The sequence below is a fragment of the Antechinus flavipes genome, chromosome 1 (genome assembly GCF_016432865.1).
Source record: "Antechinus flavipes isolate AdamAnt ecotype Samford, QLD, Australia chromosome 1, AdamAnt_v2, whole genome shotgun sequence".
NCBI classification, from domain to species: domain Eukaryota; kingdom Metazoa; phylum Chordata; class Mammalia; order Dasyuromorphia; family Dasyuridae; genus Antechinus; species Antechinus flavipes.
The window spans coordinates 698,321,923-698,347,203 of record NC_067398.1 but is presented as its reverse complement, the minus strand read 5'-3'; the positions used below and the strand labels follow the sequence as shown (position 1 = coordinate 698,347,203).

At 47.9% G+C, this 25,281-nt stretch overlaps 3 protein-coding genes across 7 annotated transcripts in view; 1 reads left to right on the top strand and 2 right to left on the bottom strand.

Annotated features, from left to right (window-relative positions):
* Nucleotides 1–3,545, bottom strand: part of TPCN1 (two pore segment channel 1) — a 55,839-nt gene extending 52,294 nt beyond the window's left edge. For both annotated transcript variants that reach the window (XM_051972832.1, XM_051972833.1), the window contains exons 1-2: nucleotides 3,447–3,545; nucleotides 988–1,224 (exon numbers count right to left, since the gene is read on the bottom strand). In XM_051972832.1, coding sequence (XP_051828792.1) covers nucleotides 988–1,099 — 112 coding nt within the window. In that variant the 5' untranslated portion in view covers nucleotides 1,100–1,224; nucleotides 3,447–3,545. The remainder of the gene's footprint in view (nucleotides 1–987; nucleotides 1,225–3,446) is intronic.
* Nucleotides 3,546–3,791: 246 nt separating this feature from the next.
* Nucleotides 3,792–20,384, top strand: IQCD (IQ motif containing D). 4 transcript variants are annotated; one of them, XM_051972840.1, is made up of 5 exons: nucleotides 3,792–3,876; nucleotides 11,631–12,459; nucleotides 12,948–13,181; nucleotides 15,004–15,075; nucleotides 19,184–20,384. In XM_051972840.1, the coding sequence occupies exons 2-5, from the start codon at nucleotides 11,734–11,736 to the stop codon at nucleotides 19,478–19,480; spliced, it is 1,329 nt and encodes a 442-aa protein (XP_051828800.1). In that variant the 5' UTR covers nucleotides 3,792–3,876; nucleotides 11,631–11,733; the 3' UTR covers nucleotides 19,481–20,384. The 4 variants fall into 4 exon arrangements, with proteins under 4 accessions (XP_051828800.1, XP_051828797.1, XP_051828798.1 ...); XM_051972837.1 differs by having other exon boundaries at nucleotides 3,808–3,916; XM_051972838.1 differs by having other exon boundaries at nucleotides 3,819–3,939.
* A 648-nt stretch (nucleotides 20,385–21,032) lies between these two features.
* RITA1 (RBPJ interacting and tubulin associated 1) lies at nucleotides 21,033–25,252 on the bottom strand. Its single transcript, XM_051972845.1, has 3 exons — nucleotides 25,101–25,252; nucleotides 24,201–24,515; nucleotides 21,033–21,785 (listed from the first exon to the last, which is right to left on the bottom strand). The coding sequence occupies exons 2-3, from the start codon at nucleotides 24,503–24,505 to the stop codon at nucleotides 21,287–21,289; spliced, it is 804 nt and encodes a 267-aa protein (XP_051828805.1). The 5' UTR covers nucleotides 24,506–24,515; nucleotides 25,101–25,252; the 3' UTR covers nucleotides 21,033–21,286.
* Between the last annotated feature and the right edge of the window lie 29 nt (nucleotides 25,253–25,281).

Genomic DNA, 25,281 nt, shown 5'->3' with positions numbered 1-25,281 from the left:
GCCTTAGTTTCTTAGTAATAAAAAACTGATTAAATGAAGAAACCCTATTAAAGACACTCAAGTAAACCCCTGAACAGCAAAAGAAGGACTAGAAAATTCAGTTGATAAGGTAATTCCAGACTGTCTGGTAGAAGGGAGGCCAGACAGGAAATATCAGCTATTTTAAACCTCTCTTCAGTCAGAGGTCAGTCCCGGTGGAGAAATGACCTGAGGGGAAGGACCAGAAAGGCTTTTAAACAGTCCCATTCTGCCAGAAACCACTTTAAATTTTAAAAATTAAAGTATACCATCTATTTATATCCACTTTGGGCTAGCCTTTGAGTCATATCAAAACCAAAACAACATCAAGAAATCCTCTAAAAACCGGAACCTCAAATCAATAGCCCACTTTCAGGACAAACAAAATTTGAACAGATTTCCCCCACATTCCCATTCCTTCTGCAGTAATTCAGGGGTTAGGCAAAGACCAGTCATGCCCCCCACTTATCTGCAAAGAATTCTAGGCTGAGGAAGACTGACTAGGATCATTTCCTTAGCATAAAAGAGCAAACAAAAAGGGGAGACCGAGTTCCCAGAAAACCATCAGGTGATACCATGAATCAGCTGATCCTTCCAGTAAATGCAAGTTCCAGAAGAGAAAAGCAAAGATTCAGGAAAGGCAAGTTAAAAATCGGCTTACAAAGCACTTTTCTCATACAACTCTCAGAGGTAGGTGGTATAAATAAGATCATCTCCATTTAAAGATGAGAAGCTTGAACAAAGACTTGCTCAGGATTCGGAGAGCCCAAATCCTCTCCTTCCTAATTCTGGGACCTTTCCCAGGTAGTGAAGGCTCAACTTCATTGCCACCTGATCTGCAGTGTCTGAGTCAGACCTGCTTTTGCACCTACAATGTCTCCCCCAGAGAGAGGATACATGAGATTCCCCCCGACCACAGTAATCCTCAGCCCTAGAACAAACAATAATCCCCAGCTTCTGTCACCTTACTTTCATTGGGCAAATTCTCTGGACCCAGGCGGTCCGAAGGTGCCAGTGGGGTGCTCCCACTGTCCTCCAAGGTCAAGATGAGAGGGACGTCATCATCTGCGCTCCCAGCCATGGCTGCCCCTCCGGCCGATTTCAGGATGTGGCGCTGAGGGCTTGAAAGAGCCTCTTGCTCAGTCTCCTCTTCAAAACCGCTGCCCTGCAGATGCGTCTCAAAGACTCTGCCATCAGGGGCATCTTCTGAAGTTTTATAAGAAAGAGAAAAGACAGAGAATGCACATGAAAATGGCTCTATTTTGAGCTACCTACACCAAAGAGCCCTCCACATTTATGGATCCTTACTTCATTCTCCCTCCCCGCTCAGGTCTGAGCATTTACAGGGGAGGGGGCCGGGTGAGGAATAGAATCCAAGGCCACAGAGCAAGTTTAACAGGAATATACCCACACGAGAAATCGGTCTGAGAGCTCCCACCACATTTGAAGACTTTACCACTCTGTCCACACTTCCTTCTGTAGCAGTTAAGCAATCCCACCCCCAATGACAGTCTCGGGGGCAGACTAGTGAGGTGATTCTGGCCAAGTCATTTACTCTCTCTCTCTGCCTCAATTTCTGCTTGTGTCAAGGGGACGTAATAAGAGTACCTACCTCCTGGGGTTGTTGTGAGGATCACTCAGGCACTTAGGAGGGGTCACTGCCTCCCCTTATGAAATCTTGAAAAAGATGTGGCCCTCAAGGAGACCTGAGTGCAGATTTCTGTGCTTGACAACTTATTCTAAAGTGTGAAATATCAGACGCTTAGAGCGGCCATCTGGTCCAATGAGAACAAGGGGTCCTGCGGCCTCTCTGCTCAGAGGCAACTCCCCAGGCAACCCATTCCTCTTTTGGATAGCTCTCACTATTAGGAAGATGTCTCTTTTTTTGTCAAAATTGAGTCCCTCTCTACAAGCTGCACATGTTGCCCCTAAATTCTGCCCTCTGGGGTCAAGTAAAAAGAGCCTAAACCTTCTTCTCTGATTCCCCCTTTCCTCAATTCCTTGAAAACAGCTAATTCTTTGATTTTAACCTAGTTTAAGTTCCCTCTCAAAACTGGGGGAATCCCTTTGGATCTCAAGCAATTTTCCCAATAAATCTATCTGTGACCAAGCAATTCATTTTATGAAAACCCACCCACCCCCAAATCAAGGCCCAGGGAGCACCAAGCAGCAGGAAAGAGGCTCTTTAATTTCTCAGAGTGCCCCACGCAGCGACCATCTTGGGGATGGAGTTTGGGGAAGGGAAGGTGAGCAAAGTCAGACTGGATTGCCTTTCAGATTGGATAGGAAGTGAAGGAGATACTAATGTATCTCCTCAGGAGATACTAATGTAGCACTGACTTTATTACAGTGTTATTGTTTCTTTTAAATGTAGGAAGACTGACCCAGCCTACCTAGCAAAGCTAAAAAAGGAAGATTTCCCAGAGGGCAGAGCCATTTACCCTTCCGATGACTGACTTCTTGCTCTCCTGGACCCAAGGTGGGCACTTCAAGAGGAGCTCCCTAAAATCAGGTTTCCATTCTGCCAGGGCACTGAGACCTTGGGCTCACCAATAGGAAGGCACATTGAGGTGCCCAGAACTGAGGCAGCGGGCACAGTCCTGGCAGAAGGCAGGCACAGTGGGCACTCTCCTTCATGGACTGGGGGTGGGGGGAGGCCCTCTGATGATCTCTAGGCCTGGACACCAAAGCCCTGGATTTGACTCATAGGGCCTTAGGGCTTGAGACCTAGCTTGGATACTCACTGCCCCTGGAACGCTGGGGAAATATCTATACCTCAGTTTCCCCACCTGTGAAATGGACAAGATGGACCCTTAAAGTATTTTACAGCTGAAAATCTACGTTGTCTCAAAGTGTGTGCTGGGGAATGAGCGAGTCTCTGCGCATTCCCCTCTCTGAGGGGCTGGGGGCTGTCTGGAGATGAAGTGGGGACTGCATGGGGATGGAGCCTGGAGACCTCCTCCTCCTGTTAAAGTCCCAAGTGGACCCAGGGACAGGGGTGGATGTGGGAGCCCCTTCCCCCCAAAATGCTAAGGAGCATGAAGGAGAAGAGCATGGGAAAGAAAAGAGGAGGAGGAATGGGGTGGGATGAAGGGAGAGGAAAAAGAGAGCAGTTAAAAACAGGAGAGAGAGTGTTCTGTGTTTGGAACAAAGGGCCTGGGTTACAATTCTTCCTGTTTGCTCAGAGCTGGGGGATGCTACAGAAAACACTTCTTTCCTTCTGCCTCAGTTTCCTCATCTGTAAAACGGACTAGAAAATCTCTAAGGTCCCTTCCAGCTCTAGATCTAGGATCCTGGGAAGAGATGAAGAGACGGAGCCCCCCTGGACCGGGCGTCCGTTTGGCCTCCCCTTTGCATGGTGCATCCCCACCGCCCCCCACTCCCGTGCCCTTTGAACTCCGACCCCCGACCTCTCCCTGGATCCTTACAGGAGACGCTCCCGCGAGCAGCGACCGCGAACCGGCCTCCGAACCGAACCTCTTGCTAGGCGCCGCCTTGAGAGTCGCGGGCCAGCGGCACGACCCGGATTCGCAGTCGCAGAGGAAGAGGACACCGCAGCCGCCACCGAGCCAAATTTCATCCGTCCCCTTCTCCACCTCCCCCCACCCAACCCCGTCCCGGTCCCAGTCCCAGTCGTAGCCCCGCCCCCTTTCTCGGAAGCCTATAGACGTTATGAGCGGACACTGCTGCTCTCTTATTGGTCGGATGAGACGCCCTTCCATTTTCCCCGCCCACTTCACCCACCTCCTCTTCCCTTTCCTTCCGTTCTCAGGGGAATGAAATGAGCCTCCGCCCCTTTCCCACTCTGCAGTACTTTGATTGGGCTTATCTCTTTTCCCTACCCTCTGCATCGAAGAGGTGGGAGAGGAAATGAAACCTAGAAGTCCAAATTTCATTGGTTGGTTCGACTACTCTTTGGGGGTAACCTATCCTTTCATTGGCTTTAAGAAACGCCCTTCCATTTTCCCCTGTCCCTTGCAGCCTCTTGGGTGACTTCCCCATGCCTTTCATTAGTTCTTCCGGAGGCTTTGCGGGGTTCTTAGTGGAAATTCCTTGCCCTTTTTCCCGCCTCTTGCATACTCCTCCCCACAATTCTCCTCCCCTTTTCCACCTCCCGCCCTCTCCGTGTCGCTTCTCCTCCCAGCCTAAAGTGTATCTGTTTCGGCCCTTTCTATTGGCCGACTGGAGTCGGGGCCTCGGAAACCGTCGAACTCACGGAGTTCCCGATTGGCTCGAGTCTGTAGGGTAAAGGGGCGTGACTAATTGGAAAATGCCGGACTTGGAGTGGCGACTGATAAAGTCAATCTGAGCCTATGGAATGCCCGCCCCGGATGTGGTTGGTCTGGTTTAGTTGTTTATACGTAGCCTAGCAACGCCTCCTGGTTGGAGACTTAGAAAGGAGAAGTAAAAGTAGAGGGAAGTCCCAAAGCTGTGAAGACCGGTAAGTGGGGGACGATTCGGGGTCGTGACGGAGAGGACAAGGTAACAGAGAAGAAATTCTATTCTTAGGGGCGAGACTTTCGTTCGACTTAAAGGTCACGTAGTCCATCCCCCTGCCTCCGGGCGGCAGCATCTGCTCGGAGCCTTTCGGAGGACCCGGAGGGTCCTAATTAATGTCTTATCACTTCACCTCCTTGTTCACCCCTATCCGGAAGTCGGGGTGACCCCATTTGCGGTTTTCTTGGCAGGGATCCTGGAGTAGTTGGTCATTCTTCAGCTCATTTTACAGAGGAGGAAACTGAGGCAAACAGGGTGAAATGACTTGCCCAGGGTCACACAGCTTGGGCCGGAAGCTGGATTTGAACTCGGGGAAGACGAGTCTGCCTGATTCTAAACCCGCTGCTCTGTCTACTGTGTAGCCACCCGGCAGCCCCTGAATACTACAATTTATCAGTTTTTCTCTTAAAAAGTGGTGCTAAGAAATAGATTTAGCCTGAGCAGAGCAAATTAAAGAGCGGGTATCACCTCCTTATTCTGTGAAGTCAAAGCTTTTAATACAGCCTGAAATTAAGTTAGCATTTTTGGCTGCCACATCCAGGAATATGCCGGAGCCAGATCTAGCCAGTTTTAGCCAGTTAAATTTTACATGGATACCCCAGAAATTAGACAGTTGATATAAACAAGGACTTGATTTGTTGTTTTGCTGCTTTTCTAGACTTAAAATGTTAATCATGTATATTAAGCTTAAAAGTATTTGTGCATATTTTCCCTCTCACCACCCCCATCCCAGCTGGAACTAACATACCCTTTCATATAGCTTGTTATACATTGTCGATGGTAACTCCAGAGCTTTTAAAAACAAACTGCCGGTCAGATATATTGTCATCATATTGTACTTCTAAAGATCATTTTTTTTAAACCAAATGTAATCTTTATCTTTATCCACACCGAATTTCATCCTTTTGATTTAGCCAAATAATGTGGCCTTTTAAGATCTTTTAAAATGTTGACTTCATTCAGTACATCAGTTAGCTCTCCCAATTTCATATCATCTATAAATTAGGTAAGTGTATCATCTATATGCTTTTATCCAAATTTCTGATAAACTTGCTAAACAACACTGATCTAATATTCATCCCTATAGTACTCTGCTAGAGAATAGATTTTAATTCTTTAAGATTGTCATTGAGCCATTAAATCTATTTAACCTATTTTGAATCTACTTGTCGCATCATCTAACTGCATCTCTCCATCTTTTCCCACAAGAACAACATGATTTTAATTAAGGATTTTGTTAAAATCTCTGTCAACTGAACTACCAGTCTAATAATGTTATACATTAAAAAAAAAATTAATCCAAAATTAACTGGTCTTGATAAATTTATAAATGAATTTATAATGGCTCTTCATGTCACTTGTTTTTCTAGGTATTCATTACTTGTTGATCACTCGTGTTTTACTTTTCATGACCCCCTTGGGGTTTCTTTGGCAAAGATCCTGAAGTGGTTTGCCATTTCCTTCTCCAGCTTATTTACAGATGAGACTGAGGCAAATTGGGTTTAAGTCACTTGCCCAGGGTCACAGAATTGTCTGAGGCCAGATTTGAACTTAGGAATTTGAGTCTTCCTGATTCCAGGTCCAACTCTATTTATTCACTGTGTGACCTATCTGCCGTCAAATATTTATTGATCATCACCTTACTAATAAGTCCTAGAGTTTTGTGGGAAATCAAAGTGGAACTACTGATCTACACTTTGCAAACTCTATTCTCTCCCCTTTCTGAAATTTTTGGGTGGAATCTTCCTCAACTCTAATTTTTCAATACCTCCCCTGTTCTCCAAGAACTCTCCAAGATTACTAATGGTCACTCAACAGTCATATACACTAGTGCTTCAGGTATCCAAGGATGTAATCTGTGCTTCAGGTATAATTCATGCTTCAATTATCCAAGGATTTAATTCCTATGGGCAGAGGACATGGTGACGTAGAGAACAACTAGGTATACTCTCACTACCCCTCCATTCATCTTGGGTTTCAACGCCTTGTTGCCATTTTTTGTTCCATGCTTTCCAGATCACATATTATCTCCCTTGGCAGAAAAGGCGGAAGCAACATAAGATTCAAGCAAGTCAGCTTTCTCTTATTTGTCAGCTAGAATTTTAGATCTGTCTTCTGAACCCTTTGAAACCCGACTTCTCTCTAAATCTGTTAGATTTGTCTTTCCTTTTCTCCTCTATTATAAACTCTTCAGGTGGAGCAGCCCCTTCCACCCAAGGCTCCCTCCCTTCCATCCTATTACTATAGGATATACTTCCTTGTTGGTGAGAACCAGAGCTGGAATAGAATTTCTGAAGACATTATCACAAATGCAAGTACAACATCCAGGTATTCAGCCTTCAGTGCTTGAAGACTCCAAAAGGCTTAAGGGTAATCAATTCTCCCATCACTTCTCTGTCATGCCTGTGTACCAAGCATGGGAGATGTTTTCCAGACTCCTCCTTCCATTTCTTCTTTTGGGCCAAGTACTATCCAAGCACCTTTTAATGAGACTGATTCTGCTTCTTCTGATCTTTACCATTGCCTTCCTCCACTCTATTTACCCCCTCAGACTCCTGGTTGTTTTTACATGAGTATGTCTTCTTCACATATGAAGGTACAGACGACTGTTCTGGTTTTAGATTCTTGTCCAGATGATTGTCAGTGAGAAAGGAGAGGATAGAATGGGCCTTGGACTGGAGATCAGTGAACCTGGGTCCTAGTCCTGTCTGATACTAATTCTTTGGGTGATCTTGGGCTGATCCCTTCCTTTCTGCAACTTCAGATTTTGTGGCCTGTACAATGGAAAGATGAGACCAGATGATCTACCGTCCTGTCTTGGACATTTGATAATCTAAAATGTCCCGACAATCCACGTTCTAAGGTTTTTGAGCTCTGGCATCTTTGTTCTCAGAATTCTTCTGTCTTGGAATTCTATATTCTAAGGTCCTTCTAACTCTAAGGATCATCCTTATTATTCTTTGTGATTCTTAATTTAAAGTTCTAGAACATAGAATTCTCCTTTAATAATACTTTATTTTTTCTGATTTTATGCAAAGATAAATTTTAACCGTCATTAAATTTTTTTTGAGTAGAATATAGAACTCCAAGAACATAGAATGCCGTGTTCTAAGATTCTCTTCTAAGCATAGTATTTTTATGACTAATTGAAAGTGTCTGAGACTAAGATATTGACAAGACAATCTGAAAATATGGTTTCTATGTCTGGCACCCTATGTGTTGGATGCTGACACATAATTTTTAAGTTGATTTTTTTCCTTTCCATAAAAGGTCATCTTTTTTTTTTTCCTGAAGTATATTTATTAAATGTGCATTTAATTTTCTTTGACTAGCTTTTAACAGCTGCATCTAGAAAAAAAGAATGGGAAAAATGAGAATTCAAAATGAAACCAAAATATAAATGATTCTGAAGGATGGAACATGTATTGTAAAACTTCTTTCTTGATTATTAGCCCTAATTTCAAATGTGTATGTGGTGACTTTAACACAGAAGTCCCTTATTTTCACCACCCAGGATATTTTGAGAACAATATTCTTTTTTTGTTTTGTTTTGTTTTTTTATTTTATTTTATTTAATAATAACTTTTTATTGACAGAACCCACGCCAGGGTAATTTTTTTACAACATTATCCCTTGCACTCGCTTCTGTTCCGATTTTTCCCCTCCCTCCCTCCACCCCCGCCCCTAGATGGCAAGCAGTCCTATATATGTTAAATATGTTGCAGTATATCCTAGATACAATATATGTTTGCAGAACCGAACAATTCTCTTGTTGCACAGGGAGAATTGAATTCAGAAGGTAGAAATAACCCGGGAAGAAAAAAATGCAAATGGTTCACATTCATTTCCCAGTATTCTTTCTCTGGGTGTAGCTGCTTCTGTCCATCATTTATCAATTGAAACTGAGTTAGGTCTCTTTGTCAAAGAAATCCACTTCCATCAGAATACATCCTCATACAGTATCGTTGTTAAAGTATATAATGATCTCCTAGTTCTGCTCATTTCACTTAGCATCAGTTCATGTAAGTCTCTCCAGGCCTCTCTGTATTCATCCCACTGGTCATTTCTTACAGAACAATAATATTCCATAGCATTCATATACCACAATTTACCCAGCCATTCTCCAATTGATGGGCATCCATTCAATTTCCAGTTTCTAGCCACTACAAAGAGACCTGCCACAAACATTTTGGCACATACAGGTCCCTTTCCCTTCTTTAGTATTTCTTTGGGATATAAGCCCAGAAGTAACACTGCTGGATCAAAGGGTATGCACAGTTTGATAATTTTTTGGGCATAATTCCAGAGTGCTCTCCAGAATAGTTGGATTTGGAGAACAATATTCTTGACCTAGAGCTGAAAGACATCTTAGAGGTTCTCCAGTCCAACTCTCTTATCTTGAGGAAACTGAGACCTAGCCAGATGGAGTGGCTTGTCTAAGGTCACTCAGGTAGTGACTATCAGAAGCATAATTTGAACTCAAACCCTCCAACTCTAGAGTCTGTATTCTTTCCACTCTTGTTTCCACTAAAAACTTCCCTTCTTGGTCAGAAGTGGAATTATAATTGCCAGTTAATTTAGGCTTTTGCTAGTCTATAAAGAAAATCTCAATTGTGCGGGCAGCTAGATGGTGCAGTGGATAGAGCACCAGCCCTGAAGTCAGGAGGACCTAAGTTCAAATGTGACCTCAGACACTTAAGATTTACTGGCTGGGTGACCCTGTTAAGTCACCTAAGCCCAATTGCCTCAGCAAAAGAAAGAAAGAAAGAATATCAGTCCATTAGCAGGTATTTATTAAGCCTTATTATAAGTTAGGCTCTGTGCTAAATCTGGAAATACAAATGGAAGGAGAAGGACAAACATGCCCTGCCTTCAAGGAGCTTATATTCTAATGGGGAAGACAACCCAGAAAAGGAAAGTGGGTTATAGAGGGTACCCAGCCTGGGGACCTGGTACAAAAGGTCAGGATGGAGTCCAGTCAGCACATCTTGGGCCTGGGCCTCCTCCTTAAATGGGAGGTTCTGGGACCGACCAGCCAATCAGAAGGTGGAGCCTATGGGGGGAGGACAGTGGGGAGAAGTAGCCCTGGGTGGGAGTGAGCATCCTGGGTGAAGAGATTCTATGGTATGGTAGAAAATGTCCTGGGGAATCTGGCTGTGCAGCCCGGCAAAGAAGAAATCACAATTCTGGTTGGACCAAGATGACAAGGATTCCATTATATAGGACCGAATTTGTCCCTAGGCTAATCCTTTCCTTTAGCCATAGGGCCTTCCACATTGCTCTCCAGACACCCTGTGTATATTCTACTCCTAGTTCAAAAAACAAATTACACATCAGGCTGAAACAGACCCCTCAAAAAAAGCAAGTCTACACATTTGCTTGTGCATTTATGACCTGAAATAGAAATATAACCTAGGATGCTGACTTGGGTGTCATTGGGGTGAGAGGGCTGGAGTTAGTAGGAAACTCAGGGAACGACCTTGTATGACATTGAATGCCAGAAGCCACCAACTGGCCATGAAATCTTGCTATATGTGGACCTCATTTTCCTCATCTATTAAACAGAGTTGAACCAGACAGTTTTTTAAATATTCTTTCAGCTCAGACATTCTCTGTTTCGAGTTTCCTCCCAGCTCTGACATCCTCTGTTCTAAGGCCTCTCCCAGCCGTGACATCCCCTGTTCTAAGGCCTCTCTCAGCCCTGACATCCCCTGTTCTAAGGCCTCTCCCAGCCCTGACATCCTCTGTTCTAAGGCCCCTCTCAGCCCTGACATCCTCTGTTCTAAGGCCCCTCTCAGCCCTGACATCCCCTGTTCTATGGCCCCTCTCAGCCTTGACATCCCTTATTCTAAGGCCCCTCTCAGCCTTGACATTCCCTGTTCTAACGTTCCTCCATGTTGTGACATTCTAAGGCCTTAGAACAGGATATGTCAGAGCTGGGAGAAGCATTAGAAAAAGAGTTAACTTCACAGTATCCTTTGAGTTCTCCAAAAATTGTATATAAATTACAATTTTGGTATATCCTATCATTTCAAGAAAACTATTTGTAGATATTCTGCCTTGATTCCTTTTCTAATAGCAAGGAAGCCTTTTGAAACATAAGGCAGTGCAACCTCACTTTTTTCTAATTCATGATTTGTACATGCAAGTATCTTTAAAGTGAAACACACAAATAGATGTATATCAAGGTATGTCCAGGTAAAAATTTGAATGCCTAAAAATATGAGTCTTGTACATGCGTGTGCATGGATATATATATGTGCACACACTCACACACACATATCCCTATTTGATATTCAGATGTTTTTAATCATGCCCAACTCTTCACCGGGTTTTCTTGGCAAAGGTACTGGAGCAGCTTGTCATTTCCTTCTCCAGCTCTTTCACAGATGAGGAAACTGAGACAAACAGGATTAAGTGACTTGCTCAGGGTCACACAACCATTAAGTATCCGAGGCTAGATTTGAATTCAAAAAGATGAGTCTCCTTGATTCTAAGCCTGGCACTCTTATCTACTTCATGATAGAGCTGCTCATATATCTATGTATAGGTAAAAATTCAGATGCCTTTTAATTAATTTTAATGAATAAGCGGTTGATTTCTGATGGCCACTATAATCTTTTAAAAACTATTAAAAATGACTTCAAAAATTCATCAAATTTTGGTTTCTTTGATTAAATCAGTGGACAAGCTCTTAAATCATAGTGCCACACTGAGCAGCAGCAGCAGCACCCCGGCCCTCGGGAGGCTCCGGACGCTCTCCCCGGGGGGCTCTCGAGTCAGGTTTGCACCCCGGCCCTCGGGAGGCTCCGGACGCTCTCCCCGGGGGGCTCTCAAGTCAGGTTTGCACCCCGGCCCTCGGGAGGCTCCGGACGCTCTCCCCGGGGGGCTCTCGAGTCAGGTTTGCACCCCGGCCCTCGGGAGGCTCCGGACGCTCTCCCCGGGGGGCTCTCGAGTCAGGTTTGCACCCCGGCCCTTGGGAGGCTCCGGACGCTCTTCCCGGAGGGCTCTCGAGTCAGGTTTGCATGGGTTGAAGAGCCTGAGCCTCGGGTGGGAGCTTACAGTTGTAGCCATACTGGCCATCTCTGTTTACCGTTGCCTCTCCCCGTTTCCAGAGTTCACAGAGTTTGAGTGGAGATTCTGCAACGGGTTCAGGAGAAGGATGAGACCTAAGTGCCTCTGAAGGATCTGTGGAAGGAAGACATTCCTATATCCAGCATGAGTACGGAAGTGATTGTGGCGCCCCTCTTCCAGGGCACCGAGGTAAGCAACAGTAACAGGCTGAGGCTGGCCATGGCCCCGGCTCCCAGGAAGGCCGCCTTGGCCTGCACGGCCACCAGCCAGACGGACCCTTCCCGCACCAAGCTCACCACCATCGAGACCAAGAGGATCATCTCGGTCCTGGACGACACCATCCGCAAGGTGGAGCTGGTGACTCTGTTCTCGGCCGCCGCCTACAACCCGCAGTGCTTGGAAGGGCTGCTGGACGAAGACACCGTGCAGGCCATACGCGACCACCAGGATTTCTGCAACACCCTCCTGGAGCTGGACAACCTGGTGAAGGAGGAGGAGGAGGAGTGGGCCGAGACAAGGGACGAGGACCTGAAGTTTCTCCTGGAGGAGCACAAGCAGAGCCTGGAGCTCCTCAAGGAGGACGTGAAGGCCTCGGCCCGCAACACGCTGAGGATCTTCCTGCTCAACCTCCAGGCCGGGGAGATCCTGCGCACCCAGGTCCAAGGGCGCTGCGAAGAGTCCAACATCTTCCTCCAGGGCCTGATCGAGTTCCGGAGCTTTGTGTTCGAGAAGCTCCTCACCAGCCCCATGGAGGAGAAGGAAAAGACCGAGTTTATGGACGAAATGACTCTCCGAGCGAAGAAGAACAAAGAGACCATCGAGAACCTCCAGTCAGAGCTGTCCGCCACCATCAAAACCAGGAATGCCGAGGTAGGAGCCGGTAGCCTGAGGGCCTGGCCTCCCCTCCCTGGCCTGCTCCCCGGGCTGCTCCCTGAACTGTTCCCTGGCCTGTCCCCCAACCTGCTCCTTGGTCTGACCCAGTTCCCTGACCTTTCCCCCCGGCCTGCTCCCTGACTTGACCCTTCCTGCTTCCCAGGCTGCCTCCCCGCTTCTCCCAGCCTGCCCCCAGCATATGTATTTAACTGTAGTTTCTGGTTTACTGTGGATCAATGGCGAGGGCAAGAAGGCAGAGCACTAAAAAGACGAGAGGGTAGTTCTTGATTCATTTAATTCCTTTATGCTTCACTTCCCTTAACCAAGTGCTTCTGCCACCCAAACAGCATGTGGTGCCTTTCAATGGGGAGTCTTTCCAGCCTCCCTCATGGAGGGGCTGATTCCAGAGCATCCACGGGCCCAGGCTTCCTCCCAGGGCCACCCGCCTCGGCTGATGTCGCCTTCCCTCCTTTTCCCTGGTCCAGATGGAGAAAGAGAGCTTTGTGATCAAAGAACTGAAAAGTCACCTGCACCAGGTGCTCAAGTTCTCAGAGAACCACTTGCTGCGCACCAAGCAGGAGGCTGAGAAGCAGCAGAAGCTTGAGCTGCGGGCCTCCAAGGTCCGTGTCGCCAAGATCCAGCAGGACATCCTCATGCTCAAGACCCAGTACCATAACATTGTTGAGGAGAACCGGGACAGCGAACAGGCACTCAGAAAGGTAGGGGCAGGAGGGGGACACCTCCAGACTGGCATGGGGCTGGCAGTCTCAGGGGAGTGGGGAGCACATCAGACTGGCATGGTGCTGGCAATCTCAGGGGAGTGGGGAGCACCTCCAGACTGGCATGGTGCTGGCAGTCTCAGGGGAGCGGGGGGCACCTCCAGACTGGCATGGTGCTGGCAATCTCAGGGGAGTGGGGAGCACCTCCAGACTGGCATGGTGCTGGCAATCTCAGGGAAGTGGGGAGCACATCAAGACTGGCACGGTGCTGGCAACCTCAGGGGAGTGGGGAGCATCTCCAGACTGGCACAGTGCTGGCAATCTCAGGGGAGTGGGGAGCACCTCCAGACTGGCACGGCACTGGCAGTCTCAGGGGAGCGGGGGGCACCTCCAGACTGGCACGGCGCTGGCAATCTCAAGGGAGTGGGGAGCACCTCCAGACTGGCATGGTGCTGGCAATCTCAGGGAAGTGGAGAGCACATCAAGACTGGCATGGTGCTGGCAACCTCAGGGGAGTGGGGAGCACCTCCAGACTGGCACGGTGCTGGCAACCTCAGGGGAGTGGGGAGCACCTCCAGACTGGCACGGTGCTGGCAATCTCAGGGGAGTGGGGAGCACCTCCAGACTGGCACGGTGCTGGCAACCTCAGGGGAGTGGGGAGCACCTCCAGACTGGCACGGTGCTGGCAATCTCAGGGAAGTGGAGGGCACTTCCAGACTGGCATGGTGCTGGCAATCTCAAGGGAGTGGGGAGCACCTCTAGACTGGCATGGTGCTGGCAATCTCAGGGGAGTGGGGAGCACCTCCAGACTGGCATGGTGCTGGCAATCTCAGGGAAGTGGGGAGCACATCAAGACTGGCACAGTGCTGGCAACCTCAGGGGAGTGAGAAGCACCTCCAGACTGGCACGGTGCTGGCAATCTCAAGGGAGTGGGGAGCACATAAAGATTGACGGGGCTGGCAACCTCAGGGGAGTGAGAAGCACCTCCAGACTGGCACGGTGCTGGCAATCTCAGGGAAGAGGAGGGCACCTCCAGACTGGCACGGTACTGGCAATCTCAAGGGAGTGGGGAGTACATCCAGACTGGCACGGTGCTGGCAATCTCAGGGGAGTGGGGAGCACCTCTAGATTGGCAATCTAGGGGGAAGAACTTCAAGTTTCTTACTTACAAGTTTCCACAGGCTGGGGCTAGCTCATCTTGTCCTGGAAGAACTTAGCTCTGGTGAGAATAAATGCAGGCCTCTGATCCTTGGAAGGCTTAGGGAGGGAGGACCACAACAGTGCCAGCAGCTCAGATCTCGGACCTCTCCCTGCCCTGGGGCCACTGAAGCAGCCCGCAGGCCTGTTCTGCCCCTAGGCTCTATTATACCTGAGGGCCTTCCCTCCCTCCTGTGGATGCCCAGGCTGACACCCCCCCTGCAGCCACATGCCATCACCTGAGGCATCAGAGCAGACTTTTTAGAATTCAGAAGCGAGGAAATTTCTGTCCAGGCCCCTTTTGTGATGCCCTCTTCTTACACAGAGATTGGCTAGGACCTGGAAGACTCACGAAAGATGACGGTTTATGTTTGCAGCACACCTGCGAAGAATGGGGGCGATGATTTCCTAGATAAGGAAAAGTGAGGCTGTGGGAGACAGAAGCCCATCTAAGATGGCAAATGCAGAGTGGCAGCCAGACTTGGTCTCACTACAAGTGCCCAGCAAATGCACCCGAGCTCCTGCTCCAGGGAACAAAGAGCCCGATCTCCAATTCTATCAATATCTCTATTGCCAAGATTAAATCATTTTTTCTGACTTTTTTTTTCCTCTTTCTATTTTTCAGAAGAAATATAAACTGGAGACAGAAATAGAGAACTGGATCCAGAAATATGATACTGAGATGGGAGAAAAACAGGTAGGGGTCTCTGCCACTCAGCTCTCTCCTGCCTTTTCCATAGAGTGATTTCAAGGGTCCCAAGATGGTTTTTCCTTCTTCTTGAGGTGAGGCCTTGGTAATGGAAGAGACTCCCCACCTGGGAGGGAGCAGGAGAGAATGGGAAAAGCAACAGAGCTGGCCAGCCCTGGCTGACCTGAGGGGACGTGGGACCTCGGCCTGGCTGATAGTCTGTCGATAGTGAAGCCGTTTAGGTTCTCACTTCCTTTGTCACTGTCATGGCCTGGGAGATGATGTGGAGGTGAGGGGCATGGGAATAATCCCTTTGGGTCCTCATCGCTGCTTACGAAGGCTAGGTTGACTGTTCTCCTGGGTTCCATCTCGTTGTCCTCCATCATCTCTCCTGCCCTGGGAAGGAAGGAACAGAGCAGGGTGGGATGGGCAAAGGCTGGTTGTCGGCACCACTCTCCAGAAGGTCAGAGCTGGAAAGGACTTCAGAGGCCACTTGGCCCCGTCTCTGTCTGGTCATTGAACCTTCCACAGTGTCCTCCTTTGCCTTCTTCTTTCCCCTGAGGCTTATCACTGCACACCTGCATTACTGCACTAGCTGCTGGTGGGTCACTCTGCCCCGGGCCTCTCCCCGTTCAGTCCATCCTCCACTCAGCTGTCAAAGTGATTTTCCTAAAGTTCAGGTATGACCATGTCACCCCCTTAAATCGTATACTTCAGTCACTCCCTGTCATCTGTAGGATCAAATAGAAAATCGTTCGCCAATTGTTTGGAAATTGTCTCTTCCATCAGACTAAGCTCTCTGAGGGCAAGGCCTGTATCTTCTCATATAGTAGGCACTTATTTTATCATTTAATCAATTAATTGACTGATTAGCTAACTTTACACTGGACAGCCTCCTTGATATGGCTAACTCCATAGACCTTACTTAATATTTGGAGTGTCAGTGAACAAAGTAGCATCTGTCTTTTGGAGTATCTCCTATGAGCTTTGACACATGCATAGAAGGCAGGTTTTTGGAGAAGAGGCTTAAAGGCGAGATTCCATAGAATCCAGTGTCTTTTAAAAAATAATCAGTAAATAGTACAGTGTGGTCTTGTATTTGTACCTTTCATTGTCATGTGATGATCAAAATGTGGTCTGTTATAGGATACCATTTGCAGAATATTTCCTGTTATCCTTTCATACTTTCATCAAAGATCCCTCACAATGTATAGAGACCAATAGTTTTCAAGCTTTTTGGTCTCTAGACTTCTTTGTTCTTTTAAAAATTATTGAGGATCCCAAAGAACTTGCATGTATGTGGGTTATATCTCCAAATACTTACCATATTAGAAAGGACCAAATTAGAAATCAGAAAATACTTTAATTTCTAATATTATTAGGAAAATAGTTTTGACCTAGTGGTTCCTCTGAAAGAGTCTGGGGAGCTCTTTGACTCCAATCTCAGGGGAGTGGGGAGCATCTCCAGACTGGCACGGTGCTGGTAATCTCCCACTTTGAGACTATACTTTGAGAACTACTAGTGTAGATTTTTTGTTTTATTTTTTATTTTTAATTTTTAAAAATGTATTTATCAAAACAAGTACAAAATGAGAAAAAACAAACAGAAGAAGTCAGAAAAAGGAAAAAAAATTGTTATTCACCCAGCAGTTTATCAGGGAGGAATCAAAATATGTAACTATAAATTTCCATTTCAAGAAAGCATATGTAGAAGGCATTTTAATCATGACTGTCCATCTTTTCTTTGTTTCCTTGTAGGTTTTCTTTTTTCTCTACTGAGTGCTTTTTACTTTATTCTTTTTTTCCCCCCATTCATTCCTCCCACCTTCCCGAAGCAGGCTATAGTTAAGAATGGATATATTTATGTATATGTAAATAAACATATCTTCACACATGCCCACACACATACATATATCCAAATACACACATATACACACACATATACATATAGACACATATATAGATATGCATCTAAAACTATGAATGTAGCTGACAAGTAATGTAGATTTCTCTTTTGATTGAATCTTTAATACTAGCATACTTTAATATTATCATAAATACTTTATAGATATAAAAGAATTGGCATATAGGTTAGTAGTTTTTGATAATTTTCATTCACTTTTTGGGGGGTAATAATAGGATCTGTTTTTTTTTTCCAAGTTTCTGATATCCTCTCCTTGTTCAAATATCTTAAACAGTGATTCCTCAAGACTATACAAATTATATTACCTCCAGCCCTGAATTCTGTATTCTCTTGGTGTCTATTATAGCTGCTTTTCCTGTTTTTGTTGGGTTTAGTTTCATCTTCTTCACACAGCACGCACATCAGGGACTAGAATACTGCTTTCAATGTCGTGGTTCTATTGTCATTGATGAGCAAAAGTATTTTGGGTATCTGTTTGTTGTCCTTTTAGTTTTATCTTCAATTGCCTTCAGGTCTCATCAGATTTTCTGCAATATTATTCCTGTCACCACTCTTTGTTTTATAAAGGGAAATTTCTCAGTCTTTTTCATTTCTTCTGTCTTCATAACATTAGTGAGTTTACATCTTAAATCAGTATCACCCTTGGCTGCCAGATTTCTCCATTTGGCAAGAAGGATCAAGCTCCTGACTGCCCAGGCAGTTTTTAGGTTCATTTAGTCTCTTCATTGTGATTGATTTATGTCAGTTATAAACATCTTTGGGAAATTGTTAGGTTCTTTCTTTTAGTTTTTTTCTATTTTTCAGTGTCATCAGCTTCCAGAAAAGGGTCAGATTAGAGTTCTCTTCATACACATCGTGTATTTCCATTTTTATTCTTGTTTTTTTCCTACATTGATGTTGATTCTGATCTTCGTTCTAATAAGCTAATGGTATGACACATGGCACTGATTAGCAAATGATTCCTACATCTCTGACTAGTCATTTTCTGTCTCTTAGAATATAATCAGTATAGGCTTTTTGTAATGTTTTTTAAACCTTCACTCAGGTCTGGCCTTTCCTCTTCTCAAAGTGTTCAGAAGACTCTGAGGTCTTTATAACATTCACAGATCTTTGGGTGGCTAGATGTTGTCATGGATAGAAGGCCAGCCCTGGAGTCAGGAGGACCAGATCTTTAGGTTTTCTTGCTTGTTGCCTGGGGCTCTCCAGACAGTCAGTGTATTTCCTGGAAGGAGAAGCTCAGACCTGAGCACAAGGTCTCCAGATGGGCAGAGTGGGACATTCACTTTCTGGGCTCTCTGAATACAGCCCAAGATTGAATTAGCTCGTGTGAGGTTTCCATGTGGCCCTGTTGAGTGTTATTGTCCCAGATCTTGTTCATCTAAACCACTTGTTCGTGTAGTTGTTTGTTTTTGTTATAAACTCGAGGGTAAAGTTTTATCCATCCCTCCTTAATCCCTGTGCTCAAGCCCAGCCAGAAAGGTGGCCAACACCTGTGTTCTCACTTGTCCTGCTTCTGATGTAGATGTGGGCCTCCCGGCTCCATTCCATGAATGAGGAGCCTGGGCTTGGAAAGCCCCCAGGAGCTCCTGGGAGCTCTCTGGTACTCTTGCGGAACATGAGGCCTACAAATACTCAGAAGTTGCCATTGGTTGGCCAGGACAGAAGGCAGCAGAGTCAGTCCTGCATTGTCAATAGTGAAAAGAAAAAGTTTAAATCGTAGAAGGAGAGAGCAAGGTTGGACTTGGAGCAGAACTATAGCTTGTGAGACATCTCCCTCCACCTTCCCTATCCCACAGCCTTCACACCTCCCTCTGTCTGTTCACCCTGGGGCATTCTAGTTTGTGAACCTTCTGATGCGGGACAGGACAGTCGTGTAGTCTTTTCAGGGAGAGAAGGGCAGGACTGTTCCTTTAGGCTCTGTTCTCATTAAAATCCCATTAGCTTTGGGGGGAGCACTTCCTGAGATGTGTGAAATGCATTCATGCCAGAAGATGGGACATTATTTAACCCTTGCCCCCAAGTTCCCACAGGGCAGTAAAACTTAGCTCATTATTGCTTTACGCTCTTGGACACTTGGACTTGCCCAAGTTGAGGGGCTCGCTGTGCTCCATTCCAGGAGGAAGGCAGCCTGACCCCTCCTGTTATCCACATGAGGATTTACCCAATGATACCAAACTTCCTGGTTCCCTTTAGGCCGAATATGAGGAGCTGAACGAGATCTATACTGAAGAGAAGGCTCAGCTGGCTGAGCTGAAGGAAAAACACGCTGTCCTGCTCGAGGAGTTTGCCCAGATCAAGGAGGAGAGACTTATCAACTCCAAGAAGAAGCTGGAGGCTGAGAAGGAGATGTCCCTCATGGTTCGGTCGGCCACCCTCATCCAGGCTTTCTGGAAGGGCTATTTGGTCAGGTCGCTGCTGAAGTCAAAGCGGAGGAAGAAGGGCAAGGGCAAGGGCAAGGGCAAGGGCAAGGGCAAGGGCAAGAAGAAGTAGCCGCTGCCCAAGGGGTCCCTGCAAGATGGGGGCTGCTCTCCTCTCATCTCTTTTCCTCCCCCGCCCCTTCCCAGCCCATTCTTCTGACAAGCTAGTTAGAGAGGAGGGCACATCCCAGAATGCTCCTCCCTGCCTGGGGCAGTTACACACGGGTCCCCAGATGGTGAGAGTGCAGGCTACTGTGGGCCCTTCGGATCCCCGGGCATTCTGCTGATCAGTGAGCACCCTGAGCCTGCGGACACAGAACCAGACGGCCACGTTCAGGGCTTCCCTCTCTGTACTCACACCAATAAAGTCCCTTCTCCTGCATCCCACCCTGGGCGTCTTTTCCCCATTTGCTGCCATTCAGAGCAGAGCAGGTCTTTGGGCCGAGAGAGCAGATAGCGATGGGCTCCTCCTCCTAGAGAGGCCCAGACTCTCCTCTCCAGCCCCAACTCAACTTTGAAGAATCAGTACAAGCTTTCTACTCTGCCACCTTGTCCCGCCACGGCAGCCGTGATCCCGAACCTCAGAAAGCTTGGGAAGAGCCCCCCAAGAGGGATCAGGCCTGGCCTGCTGGTGGAAAGGTTTCCTTCTTTCTCCACGAGTTTTAAACTCTCATGGACAAAGGGGCAGAATCCCAGGCTGACAGAGCTGTGCATCCACCCACACACACATGGACACTCTCTCCACCCAAGGCCCTGGGGGAGAGACCTCATCCCAGCATGGAAAAGACCATGTGTCTGTGTGGGGAGCGGGGACACAAGCTGTCCTCCAAGCTGGGCTGTGTCCATTCTCCCAAGACCAGCTCAGCCAACTTCACAGAGTGCCTCTCCCGGGGCCACATCCTCTCACAGCTGACCCTGAGGTGCCTTCTGGGAAGTCCAGTGTTCTACAAACTCCATTAAAGCAGGGGTCGACCCAGGGTCTCTGAACTTTTTTTTTATGTCAACTGTATTTCAATAGAATTGGTTTCCTCTACAATCCTATGTATGTTATTTAACGCAATTAACCGCATTATGCTGAGAAAAGATCCAGACGGCCAAAGGGATCCAGGAGACACCCCTCCATGGGGCTTAGAAGAGTTCTGCTTTGCAGCTGGGGAAAGAGTGCCCCTCCTGACAAAATAGAGAGCTTCAAAAGACATCCGCACATACACGTTTTAACACTTTTTAAGGGCCTGAGAGGAAATACCCCCGGCACACACATACTGCAATCTCCTTGTTTTTCTGAGTTGGAAGGGCCCAATCACAGGCCACGGTGCCTCTGGCCCCCTCAATCCAGGACAGCCTCCAGAGCACAGCACAGACAACATTCTCTTCCCAGGACAGGTTGGCCCAAATGGCTAATGAGCTCCCTTCCCACTGCTCACTGTCACCAGGAGAACCTGGGACCCTTCCCACATGAAGGGTCGTCCTCCATACCTTATCGAAGCCTACAAGTGTGTGGCAGGGACACCCAGGGTGTAGGAGAAACCTTCTCTCCAAGGACTTAACGGCCCCACGTGGACACGAATGCCTCAGTGCCCCTGAAGAGGCTGACCTGGGACACCTCGAGAGAGAAGACATCTCTATGGGTTGGCAACAGTAGAGTTTATTGGGTTGCATGATGACCCCGGCCGGCTAGGGACGGAGGAACAAGGCCGAAGGAACAGGCCCATCTGTCCCAAAGGCGGGATCTCTGCACCGACCCTCCCAGGGCAGACGGAACAGATGCATGGGAATGGGTCAGGCTCCTTCCCCTCTCACCGGGGTTTCCTTTCTGCACGAATCCATGCCTCTGTCCCCATCTGTGCTCTCAGGGATGACAAGGAGGCAAGTTCACAAGTCACTTCCAGGGTGGCTTTGGCTTGGGAGTGGCCACACGCTTCCGGGGAGTGGCTGGTTCTGAGAGGCTGGTGGCGCGAGCCCTGGGGGTCACCAATGGTCTCTGGAAGGTCCCCGTAGCTGCCTGAGTCCAAGCCTGCTGCTGCCCCCTCCGATGGGGGGGACTGGTGCCAGGGGAGTGCCCGCCAGGGGAGGCATTCAGATGGGTGAGTGACTGGGAGTGCCCCCTCTTGAGGGAGCCTGGGGAATCCAGGCCATCCGAGAGCCTCTGCCAAATGTCTGGCTTGTTCCTGGTCTTTGGCTCTGGGTGAATGACCCGCAGGGGGGTCTCCTTGGGTTGGGGAGAGCGATTGGCCCAGGGTGCTGATGGGGGGCTCCAGAGAAGGGGCTGGAGCTTTGCAGCATCCTCCTTCTTCATCCACGGTGCCTCCCAGGTGGGTTCCTCCTGTCGGGAGCTAAAGAGAGTCTCATCACAATAGGATGGTGTGTGACGGATAAGCCTGGAACAAAAAGGATGGAAAATGAACAGTGAGTCAGTGGGGGGAGCGGCTCCTAGGAATGAGGTCTGTATCCAGCTGGGCAACCCGGCTTCTCCTGAGTCCAAGAACCACGGCTCTGCGGCTGGAAAGGACCCCAGAGGTCACCTCATTTTACAGATGGGGAAACTGAGGTTCACAAGGGACACATCAGACACAAGATGCAAATATAGCTCCTCAGACTCCAGAGCCAGAAACTTTTCCATGGCCCTGTGGTATGTTGTAAATGGCCCCTGAATCACCAGAAAGGTCCCATTCTGTGGGGAGAGGGAGGCAGTGTGGCTACCCCTGGAATCAGGAGCTCCCATCTCACCTCTGAAATTCATGGGCACATTACTCAACATAAGCCTCAGTGACCTCATCTGTAAAATGGAGATGAATATAAGCCCTACCACATACTGAGCACAGACTATGTGCCCGGCACTGTGCTAAGGACCAAATAAGACAATGGGTGCCAAGAGCTTCAAGTCTTTTTGAAGCAGTCGGGGTTAAGTGACTTGTCCAGCATCACACAGTGTCTCAGGTCCCCCTTCCCGAATCTAAAGCCTTAGGGATTTTTATTTCCCCTTCTGTATCTGTTAGATGGGGATCCAGGCTCAGCTGGCATTCTGCTAGGACGGGGGCAGCTGGGTGAGAACCCCACCTGCTACTACAGAGTTCTAGATATTTTGGACAATTCTTCCTTACACTGAATAAGACTTAATTATGTCTCCTGGAACCATACACCACCCAATCTAAGCAGAGGGGCATGTATTAAGCATCTGCTGTATACCAGGCACCAGGCTAAGCTCTGCCTTCAAGAAGCTCCTAGTCTAATGGAGAGAGAGACCACATACAGAACTTTATGTAAACAAGCTCTAGATAAGAGAAAATGGGAGAATTCCTTCCTCCACATGACAACCCTCCAGAATTTAAAGTCACCATCATTCCTCCAGATGTGCCCTCCATGTGTCTCTCAAAAATCAGCCTTGATAAGAGTTTCACATTAAGATAACGATGATAATAATGATTATGGCCAGTCCTTATAAAGCACCTACCTAAGTGCCAGGCCCTGTGTTAAGCAATTTACAAAAATGATTTCACTTGGGCCTTAACAACCTGGAGAGATCAGCATTATTCCTGTCTTACAGATGAGGAAACTGAGGCAGACAGATTCAAGGACTTGCCCAAGGTCACATGTGCCTGAGGCTAGATTTGAACTCAGCTTCCTGACTCTAGGCCCTGGGTTCTGGTGCACTACCTAGCTGCCTCAGATCTTTTAATCTATATCAATGATAAAAATATCAACTGTGGCAAGAATGGAGCCTGGAAGCTCATCATCAGAGAACCCTCAGTTAGCCCCGGTCTGTGAATCAGCAAGCTCTGAAGGCAAATGTTTCCCATATTTCTCCCATTTGATGCACAAGAAGCAAAGATCCAAGTCTAGACGTTCCACAGTTCTAACAGGATAATCCACCTCCTGTATGCAATTAACTTAAGGGACTCCCTCTGGACTCAAGGAGCAAACAGAAAATCCTATTTTTGGCGTTTAGATCGTGGCCCCTTCCTACCTTTCCCATCCTCCCTGACCCAGTGCTAGTGGCCTCCGGGCTATTCCCTGCCCAAGATTCGACTCTGGGCCTTGGCACTAACTGTCCCCCTTGCCAGGAATGCTCTCCTTTTTTCTCTCTGCCTCACTCATTACCAGAAGCCTTTCCTGATCCTGCCTTTCTTGTGGGCTTAGGTCCAATTTCTCCTGGCTCTCTCTTGTTTGAGAGAGATAATTCCCACCTATTTTGGGACAGTTCTAGATTTTGGACAAGTCCTAATTAGGTCTCCTGGAACTATACCTCACACAATCTAAGCCAAGGGGCATGTAGGAAGCATGTGCTGTGTTTAGCTGTTTGCATGCTGTGTTCCCCATGAGATTGAGTTCTTGGAGGACATGCACTGCCTTTGCCTTTCTTAGTATCCCCAGAACTTAGCACAATAACCGGGCATATTTGTGTTGCTTAATTATATCTCCCCCAATTTGGGATCTTGGCAGAGACACTGGAGTGGTGTATCATTTCCTTCTCCAGGTCATTTTAGAGAGGAGGAAACCGAGGCAAACGGAGTAAGATGACTTGCACAAGGTCCTACAAGTAAGTGTCTGAAGCTGGATTTGAACTCAGGTTTTCCTAGCCCCAAGTCTGGCACTCCACCCACTGTACCACATAGTTGGCACATTTTAAATGTTTGTTGATTTGATTCAACTATCAAAGTAGTTCTGTGACCCTTTCTGACCCTCTGCTTTCTCTCTCAACAAAATGAAAGGGATGGACTCCATGGCCTCTAAGCTCCCCCCCTTTCCTGTTGGACATTTTTTGAGACTCTGCCTGTTCCCAATCTTGCTATTACCTGTATTTATTTTTCTTCCTGGGAGTATGGGGAGGGGTACTGCTGCTGCTTTTGGAGGGGTCCGATTTCAGGTTCCATTTGGCCCCCTCAGAATTAGGGGTTAATGGCACAAGCTTCCCAGATTTGGCCCGCAATGCCCAAGGAGGGTCAAACTTCGTTGGGGTTGGCCGAGCCCCCGAAGGCTTGCCAAACAAAGTCTCATCCACGAACGATGTGCTGGATTTGACTCGGTAGCCACTTCGGCCTTTATGTTGCAGCTGGAGGGCCTGAATCCCATTGATGGCAAGCTCGACGGAGGTCTTCATGATGTGCCTTCTGAAATCACAAGAACCCCAGCGGGGATCTGACACTTGGGTCCATGCCCTTCCCTGTAACCCGTGCCAAATGGGATCTAATAAATACCCTCTAAGCCTCCCTGGCGCTGCTGGGGCTTCAAGCCTTTGTGCCAGCTCCCCAGCCAGAGGCACACAGGCAAGGCCTGTTGCTACATACTAACAAACAAGGAAACAAAGAAACACTCCTGGAAGAGCGGGAGAAGCGGGGCCCGGCACCGACCACTTGATGGGGACCGAGCGCTGCTCGGAGATCCCACTTTGGTAATGCATGGAGCAGGGCGGTGGGCGTGGAGGAGGGGATTGTGATGAATGTATAAAATATAGCTCAAGACCCCCTCCCCACAAACAACCCTTCAGTCTAAATCTTCTCGGGGGACGTCTGCAAGTTTCTGCCGCAGGGTTCGCCCACACCCCAGCACCCCGTCTTCCCCTGGCCCTTCCCCCTTAGCGTGTTCTCTTAGCAAGGGCCATGCACAGCGGAGCCCCAGGCAGTGACCGCGAGCAGCCACCGCAGTCCGGGGCTCGGGATCCGCTCTCCGGCTCCGACCCCCGCTGGGGAGCTTACCTGAGGGGAGCAGGAACCGGGTGGCCTGGCGGTCCCCGGACGCCCAATGACACTGGCCACGGAGAGCGCTCCAAACAGCCTCCGCCACCCTAGTAGCGAATTGCGCCGAGGACTCGACCATTCTCTCGAGGAGGTCGGGGGAGACCAGGGCCCAGCCCACCCTCCCCTCGGCCCGCCCAGA